This window comes from Orycteropus afer, unplaced genomic scaffold (genome assembly GCF_000298275.1).
Source record: "Orycteropus afer afer isolate SDZICR_OR568_19922 unplaced genomic scaffold, OryAfe1.0 scaffold00147, whole genome shotgun sequence".
NCBI classification, from domain to species: Eukaryota; Metazoa; Chordata; class Mammalia; order Tubulidentata; family Orycteropodidae; genus Orycteropus; species Orycteropus afer.
In genome coordinates, this window is record NW_006921734.1 from 6534322 (window position 1) to 6543429 (window position 9108).

At 41.3% G+C, this 9108-nt stretch overlaps 1 protein-coding gene across 1 annotated transcript in view; it reads left to right on the forward strand.

Moving 5' to 3' along the window:
• Positions 1 to 5576: 5576 nt before the first annotated feature.
• The window catches only part of DCUN1D5 (defective in cullin neddylation 1 domain containing 5), a 30738-nt gene continuing 27206 nt past the window's right edge, over positions 5577 to 9108 (forward strand). The window contains exons 1-2 of the mRNA XM_007946002.2: positions 5577 to 5662; positions 8101 to 8192. Of these exons, the coding sequence (XP_007944193.1) occupies positions 5577 to 5662; positions 8101 to 8192 (178 nt within the window). The remainder of the gene's footprint in view (positions 5663 to 8100; positions 8193 to 9108) is intronic.

The following is a 9108-nucleotide window of genomic DNA, read 5'->3' on the forward strand; positions in this document are numbered from 1 at the left end:
GGGTTTGAACCACCAGCCTTCTGGTTAGCAGTCAAGTGCTTTAGTCACTATGCTACCAGAGCTAGGATACTGCCTCCGAAACCCAAGGAGGGGTCACTGTAAGTCAGATCCAACTCAATGGCAGTGTGTTTGGTTTGGTTTGGTTTGGTATCTAGAGTTTGCAGTTCACTTCTTTAAGAAATAAACTTGGAGGCCTAATACTGTTTTTACATTGTCATTTGTTGTTTTTACTTAAAAAAAAAATTTGATTGTGTTCTCAGTGAAGATTTCATAGGCGTTCATGTTCCCATTCAACAATTTCTACACAAATTGTTCAGTGGCATTGAAGACAATGGATGAACATTCTCATTATTTGCATTCTAGTTGTTCTATCTCCATTAATCTAGTTTCCCTGCCCCATTACTTTATCTGTGTTGTAAAGTAATTGTTGACCACTTGGTCTCATGTAGTTGATTTTTTAAAGGAGTACCGTACTCAAGGGTGATATTCTTTATTTTGTGAACCAATGTTATTTTGCTACAAAGTAACTTCACTGTCTAATTTCAGTTCAAGGTTTAAAGAGTAAATCAAGGCAATAGTTTTGAGGAGACCTCCATTCTCAACTAGTCCAGTAAGTGTGATTTTGTTGTTGTTGTGTACGAACTTGAAGTTCTGTTCCACAGTTTTCTCCCATTCCATTTATTGTGGCACTGATCAGGATGATCATGAGTGTCAGCCAGGCATCATCTAGTTCTGGCTCAGGGTAGATGAGGCCATGGTTCATGTAGACTATCAACTAGTTTCTTCTTTGAATCTTTGGTTTCTTTCTTGTTTTTCATTTTTTATGTCAACTTTATTGAGAAATAATATTCATACAGTAAAAAGCATACATTTTTTAAGTTTATAGTTAATTGAATTTCAATCAGGATATAGAATATTATCCAAATAGTTCCCTGGTGGCACCTCAAAGTGAGTTTTGTCCCTTACCTCTACTGTATCCCATTCCCCAAGCCTCATTGGCATGCTTTCTGTCACTAGAGATAAGTTTAGCCCGTTCTAAAATTTCATCAAATGTCCAGCTAGTGTTTAAATTTCCAGTTATCTCAGAAATGTTATAGTATTGTTTAAATTGTTTGAATCAAGACTCAAATAAGAGCCACACATTGACAATGATTGATGTATCTATCAAATATCTATTCATATCCTTTTCACTCCTTTTTAATAGTTTGTTAAATCTGAGTCATTTGTCCTGTAAATTTTCTTATAGTACATTTTGCTGATTGCGTCAATGCTGTTATTTAACTTATTCTGTCCTCTACTTTCTATAGGTAGTAGTTGTAAAGATTTGATCTGATTTGTGACTTTTACTTTTTAGCTTCATGCAGTTTTTACCAGGTTGAAAGATTATGGAAGTTAACATTCTTTTGGTTTTAAGTAATGAAGAACTTAACTAGCATAAGCAAAATATTGCATTTACTGGTTCATGTAACTGAAAATCCAAATGCACATAATGGATTCAGAGCTCATATAATATATAACCATGTCTTCATTTTCCATTCTGCTTGACTATGATTTCTTCTGAGTTTTGCTTAATTCTCTACATCCTCTCAGGTTCACAGCCACAAGAAAATGAAGTTGCTTTCTGTTGGTTCCATTTAGTGTCATTAGCACTGATTGACCTGCTTGGAGCATGTATCCATCTTGAACCAATTACTGGCACTAAAGAAATACAATATTCTGATTGGCCAGATTAGAGTGCTAAGGTAAGGCAGTTTCACCAGAACTAGAACTATATGGACTGTTACTGAATTTGAAGAGATTTTTAGTCCCCTGGGTCATTAGGATTCCACTCTGGATCTATTCCTGGCACTGCCTGATGGCTGGGGTCCTTGACTAGGTTTTCAGGCTGGAGGTTGTGAAGTCTGTTGGCTTCTGCTCTAGCTTTCTCTAATACCATCTGCTCTCTTCAGGGGTGAGTACGGTAGTTAATAACATATTAATGTCAGCCCAATTAGGACAATGAACTGAAAATATGGAGGTGATTAAGGTTTCCTTCAGCTTTGGATGTTCCCTGCAAGTGGGCATCCTATTTTTCCAATTTAGTACATCAGGCATGGTGAATGGCGCATGAGTCCAAACGAAACCTCCAGGATTTCCTTCATGATCTAAACCAGCTGGAACCTGCCATAATGGGTATTGCCCTGACAAATTTGGTCTAAACCCCTGGCCAAATTTTACAGCACGCTGAGTGTGTGCTGGGGAGACCATTTCCTGAGGGGCACTTTTTTTTCTGAGGGGTATTGGAGTCCTATCAGATAAAGGGATATAACACCATCAGAGTTTTAGGAGGTTCTGAATTAAAAATTCCCTTAGGCTTAGGTAGTGGAGTCATAGGTGAATTGTTTCCTGATTCCGGGAGGTATGATGGGCAGATAGGGAGGAACAGTCAAGATAAGGGTCTTCAGAGTCATGAAAGACACCCTTAAAATCCACTTTCCCTTTAGATCATATAACCATCACCCCAAACTGTTTCTGTAAACCCTTGTTTTGAAACAAAGCCATGAATAACTCCAGATGAAACTGTTCTTCCTACTTTTGATTTTTTTTTTTCCCAAAACGACTCTAACTGCATAATACCATAGTTCAGACTCCCATTTTCTGACCATCTATCCCCAGACTTGAGCTGATATTGTGGCCAGATGGTGTTACAGAAAAATACCAATTTTTTCTCTTTATAGGCTCAAAGCCAAAATGATCCCAGTTTTTCAGAATGCAGCCAAGGGCGCTGTATTCTGGTACAGAAACTTGGTTACCCAATTTCCAGTCACACTTACATCCACTCGAAACTGTTGCACTGGTGCCATGCACACACACACTCTTTCTCACACACAAACAAATCAAGCAGAGCCAGACCAGAATACAAAGCAAAGGATTCCTAAGAAACATGTGGGCTGCAGAAAGATTTTGATTAAAAGACACCTAGGCTGCCACTTGAAACTTTTATTTCTCACCCACACACAAACCAAACCAAAACCAGACCAGATTAAAGGACACTGAGCTGCCACGTACCCACACTCACATCCACACACAACAGATCAAGGTAAAGGATCCCTAAGAAACACGTGGGCTACAGTAAACCCATACACAAACCAAACCAAAACCAAACTGGACCAGAATAGCAATGCTTCAGCTTTGGTGATGATCTTAATTAAGGTTACCAACTAAGGATGAAAATTTCAACCTCCCTACAGCTTAAAAGGAGCTCTGGAAGCATAGTGCCTAAAGCACTTGACTGCTAACCAGAAGACTGGCGGTTCAAACCCACCAGCCACTTCTCGGAAGGAAGGTTGGGCAATCTACTTCTGTAGTGATACTGCCTCGGAAACCCAAGGAGGGGTCACTATGAGTCAGGTCCAACTGGACAGCACATAACAACAACAACAACAACAATCATCTTAAAGCCAGACCAGAGTGCTTCAGCTGTGGAGATGTCTTAATTAAGGCCATTGACCAAAATTTCAACTTATCAACTAGAAGCCAGACTAGAATTCAATCTATACTCACCAATTGTTGCTGTTGTTATGTGCCATCGAGTCAGCCCTGACTCATAGCGACCCCTCCTTGGGTTTCCGAGGCAGTATTACTACAGAAGTAGGATTGCCCAACCTTCCTTCCGAGGAGTGGCTGGTGGATTTAAACCACCAGCCTTCTGGTTAGCAGTCAAGTGCCTTAGCCCCTATGCTACCAGAGCTCCCGGTACTCACCAATAGACATCTTCAAACCCAGAATAATTTTCTCTTCTTTCGAAAGCGCCTAAGGCTGAGGATGCTGCAGACAGTCAGACTTACATACCTTCAGACAAAGCAGTGTCTCAGTGCACACAAGGTCTGTCAGGAGTCCATTGTTTCTACCATCCAAGAGTCCTCATGCTCCGGGCAGAGGGTACGAGACCCTCGGTCCCATCTGGGGTGCAAAGTTGAAATATGACCAAACGCTGGTCCCTGCCCAGTGCACAGTCAGGCCAAAACAGTTTACACACTGAGTGATTAAGAGAAAATTATTTATTGCAAAGCAGCAATGCAATGAGACAGGGGTACCCGTACCCAGATCTGACTCCCCGAAACTCCATCGAATTAACAGTTTTGTAGGTTTAAGAAGAGAGGGTTATACATAAAAAGTTTATCATAAAAACTTCAGGAATTTGGGCCTGAGATAGTTGACAATTGGCTAAGATTTCCTTTGCCTTGGTTTAAAGAGACAGTAGCGTTTTGATCCAGTGCACTGGCGTACTGGATGAGTCACATTGGCTTACTCTCATCAGTTGATCCCGGCTTAGGTAGAGGGGAGAGTGTTATTCCCAGTAACTTTGTTCCTCTCTGTCCCGTTACATGTCAACAGGCCAGAGTTAATTTTCAAGTTGTTTTCTAAGACAAACTAACATGTTTATCACCTGTGCCTGAGGAAATAATGTATTTTTTTCATTCCGTTCTTAAGGAATTGAGCTTATTGTATTTACTCATCTGTCTCCAACTGGGGTCCTATGTGTTTAGTCATCTAACCTCAACCAGGGTCCTGGGTGGGGAAATAGTTGAAGGTAATTAAGTTTACTTACCTATTCCCATCTGGGATCCTATCTGTTCTAATTAGATGTTTTAACCAGGGTGGGGAAAATAGTTTCGATTTTACTCGGTTTCACTACCAGAGCTCCTTTGGGGAAGTTAAGTGCAGAGTAAAGGCCCTCAGACTTGTCTCCCAAATTCCCACCAAGTCAGCAAAGTTTTATTTATCAGAGAGTTGAGAACTATGGAAATAAAAATAGTGCGCTAAATTTTAATCTGGGAGAAAGTGATAGCAGCTGTCAAAGACAGGAGGTGGGTAGGAAGAAAGGAGTCTGGGAGGCTAACCGCCAGTCCCTAAAGAAAACAAGCAGAACACTGGATGATCGCATTTATGGGATTAAGAACATGTAATGTGATGTTACCAAGTAGAAGAGCTCAGAACTAGAAAGTTAAAGTCTACTTTACCACTTCATTTTTAATGCCACCGCAGAGTATTAGTTTCATAAAGCATTTCTTGGTGATGATTAGAAGGGGGGGGGGGGGGTTGCCGCATGGGAAAGGTCAGGATAACCTGAACAACCAAAGACCGTCACTGGCCACAGGAAACGGATTTCTCCATTCGCCGCATACACGTAACAGCTTTACCCTGCAAAGGCCAGCAGAGACCAGCCAGAGCCACGCCCCTCTCGGTAACCGGCTCTGCGTCTTGCGTCACTTCCGGCCCTGGGCAATTCACTTCCGGGTGAGGTTAGGCTTTTTGCTTTTGGAGTCTTTGAGTGGTGGAGGTGCTGCGCTGTCCGCGTTATCTGCAGTTGACGAGACGAAACTGTAGTGTCTACTGGTGAGGAGCCACCACTGCCCCAGGCAGCCAAAGACAAGAAGTGAGTGGCGGCCAGACTGGTCCACGCTGGTGCTGGCTGGAGACTGCTCCTCCGCCTGCTGCTGTTCTGAGAACCAGGTGCCAGCGCTGAAGGGCCTCCTGTGGACAGTGACCCCCTTCCCCGGCTCCCCTGCCCGCCCTGCCGGGGAGGGCGGAAGATGCCGGTGAAGAAGAAGAGAAAATCCCCCGGGGTGGCAACGGCAGTAGCGGAAGACGGAGGCCTCAAGAAGTGTAAGATCTCCAGGTACCACCTCCCCCCACCACTCTAGCTTTCCTCCTTCCTCCTTTGCTTGCGAGCACCAGGAGGAGGGGGCGAGCCAGATTTTCGGGGCTCCGGCGGTGAAGAAGTGAGGCTCCTCTTATCTATCTAGGTAGTGGTTGGAAAACACTGCAAGTCTCTCCCGGCCTCGTGTTCGCGCGTGTGCTCCCTGGCGCTCTTGTAGGCACTGGTAGAGTCGCCATACATTAAGAGTCTGAGTGCGGTGAAGCGGGAGACAGGGAAACGCACGCGAATTGCATTCTCCCCCTCCCCCCCAACCCCTACTCCTTTAATTCTTCTCCACCTTCTTAGCAGCCCTAGACAGGAGATCCCCGGAAAGCCACTTCTAGAATTTCTTTACATAGCTTAAAGTAAAGGAGTACAGCTTGAGGAATCTTGACAACTGCTCTGGGAATGGTAGAAAGGAAAACTCTCTACGCTGTAATTGGCCTGCAAATTTAATATTTAGAGTGGCCCTACCCGGACGATCTCAACGGAGCCTTTTTAAACTGTAAGAGTCCCATTCTCTGGAAATATCAGTGCCTCCACCTGTGCCAAATTGCTATGTGGCGGTTCATACCCACCAGCCACTCCCGGGAAGGAAGGTTGGGCAATCTACTTCCATAGTGATTCTGCCTCGGAAACCCAAGGAGGGGGTCCCTATGAGTTGGATCCGACTCCACGGCAGTGAGTTTGTTTTTTTTTTTTTCTTTTTCAAATAAAGCTGGAAAGGCTCTGCATGCTCTTTGTTTTCTAGCATTCAGGACGCTGTTAGCTTCAATATAAATATTAATAATAATTTGAGAGCTGCTGTACTTTGTATCCTCCTGGGGATAAAGAACACAAAACAGCTGGAGTTGCAGCTCATTGATCTCCTAGCTTGTCATTGAAGCGTCACAGCAACGTTGCATGCAGTGAAAAAGGCATCGCAAGTTAGGTGTGAGAAGTGATGTTTTGAATATCGTTCTTATATGTCATTGACTGTGTCAATGGTTGGCGATTAATGTAACGTCAGATGTTACCGTTAAAAGGAAGATGGTAGCCAGCATTGTAAGGAGGAAATAAGCTCTTCTTAAAGAGACATCTGTTTAAGACGTAAGGTAGAGGGTTTATTTAGTAAGCATCTTCCTTTTTTGTAATTGGTTAAATTTTTATCTTTCATGCTGTGTTTTACCAAACGAGTCTTAAGAGTATATTTGGGGCTATTAATGTGAAAGGTGATGCTTTATTCTTAATATTTTTTGGTTCCACACGCTGGGATTTGACAAGGTTACTATGTTAACTCATATTTTTATAAAATACGCAGATTTTTCCTATTATTCTAACATGGGGCCATCTTAAATGTATAATGTATCAAAATTGTTTAGATAGTTGCATTTTCAAATATTCAAAATGGGGTAATTTTGCCTATGAACATGATATAACCAATGGCAACATAGTAAACCAGTAACTGTGTGAGGTAGCTGGGCATCATTCGAGGAAAAAAAATGAATACGTTTAAAACATTTTAAGTTAATACTTTAAAATCACTGAGCCGTCACTATTATTATAGCTCAGATGATAGTTTGTTCTGTCAATTTAAATTTTAAATATAGGGAGCTCTGGTAGCATAGTGGCTAAGACACTTGCCTGCTAACCAGACGGCTGGCCGTTCAAACCCGCCAGCCACTCCTCGGAAGGAAGGTTGGGCAATCCTACTTCCGTTGTGAAACTGCCTCGGAAACCCAGGGAGGGGTCGCTATGAATCGGGGCCGACTCGACGGCACATAACAACAACAACCCATATTTGTTATTACATTAATCGGGAATGTGCTAGCATTTCTATATCATTGTGATAGCATAATTGAGCTCCTTGAAAAAAAAAAAAAAAGGTTTTTAGAAGTGCATTAAATCCTACAGACCATTTGTGAATTTTAAATCTGTGAACTCTAATTATATTCTTACATCCTATATTATTTTTATTTTAAAAATCTGTGTAAGTTTGGCAGATGGTAAATAATTCAATATATGATTTTTTTGAAATAATGATTTGTGAATTATTAAATACACTTTGTAAGATTTTGTTTTCAAAATCTTTGGAGTATAATTTTCATATATATCAGTATCAGGAAAAAATTTCCTGCGTTGAGACCATTAGTTTGAACTTTCAGATAGTCTTTTGAAATCTGGGGAAATAACGTTAGTTGATATTTTTGGAGTTTGATAATGAGAAAAGTTGTATTAGGTTTTTGTTATCGAGAAATTCTTGTTTGGAGGCTGTTCTAAATTGCAAATGCTTAAAAACTCCATTTTTTTTTCCTATAATGCCAACTGTTTAAAAAAGAAAATTTACTTTGTTTAGTTTGAATTAAAGTGGTTCATACTGAGCTTAGCTTTTCATTGAGACCTGATAAAAAATCTTAGGTATGTGTGTGTTTTCTAAGCTATTGCAGATCCCAGCCTCCTGCTAGACTAATAAGTGGAGAAGAACATTTTTCAAGCAAGAAGTGCCTGGCTTGGTTTTATGAGTATGCAGGTAATGAAAGTAATGTACAAAGGTATCAGTCCTATGCTTTAAAAAGTTAGTTCATTCATTTAACAACTTATTTATTACAGCCCGGGTGTGTGGTAGGGCTGTATGCTGGGATCAGGGTCAAAACTGAAAGTTGTAGGTAGGATAAGAGTTTGATGCCTTTGCAAAGCTGACATTTCTTTATATATAGTCTGTATATATTAAGTAGGAATGGTGAAACTCACTATTAATAAAATTTGTAAACAGAGAGATTAACTGATTTGTTTATATCTTTTGGCTAAAGTAGAGTCAGTGTTCTGGAAAACATAACCCCCAAACCAAACCTATTGCCATTGATTTGATTCTGACTCATAATAACCCTGTATGGACAGAGTAGAATTGTCCCATAGAGTTTCCAAGCCTGTCATTCCTTACCGAAGCAAACTGCCACATCTTTATCCATGAGTAGCTGGTAGGTTGGCACTGCCAAGCACTTCAGCCACTGTACCACCAACTCCTTGGAAAACACAAAATAGGTAATAAGATATTTCCTACTTTATATAGTTCTTAGGTTTATATTTATACACACACACATACTTATACATTAAAAAAAAACCCAAACTGCTGTTGAGTTGGATCTGACTCATGGCGACCCCTCCTTGGGTTTCCATGGCGGTATCACTACAGAAATAGATTGCCCAGTGTTCCTTCCAAGGAGTGGCTGGTAGGTTTGAACCACCAGCCTTCTGGTTAGCAGTTAAATGCCTTAGGCACTACGCCACCAGAGCGCCTACATATATATTTATATATGTTGTTGTTGTTATGTGCCATCGAGTCAGACCTGACTCATAACGACCCCTCCTTGCGTTTCCGAGGCAGTATCACTACGGAAGTAGATTGCCCCATCTTCCTTCCGAGGAGTGGCTAGTGGGTTTGAACC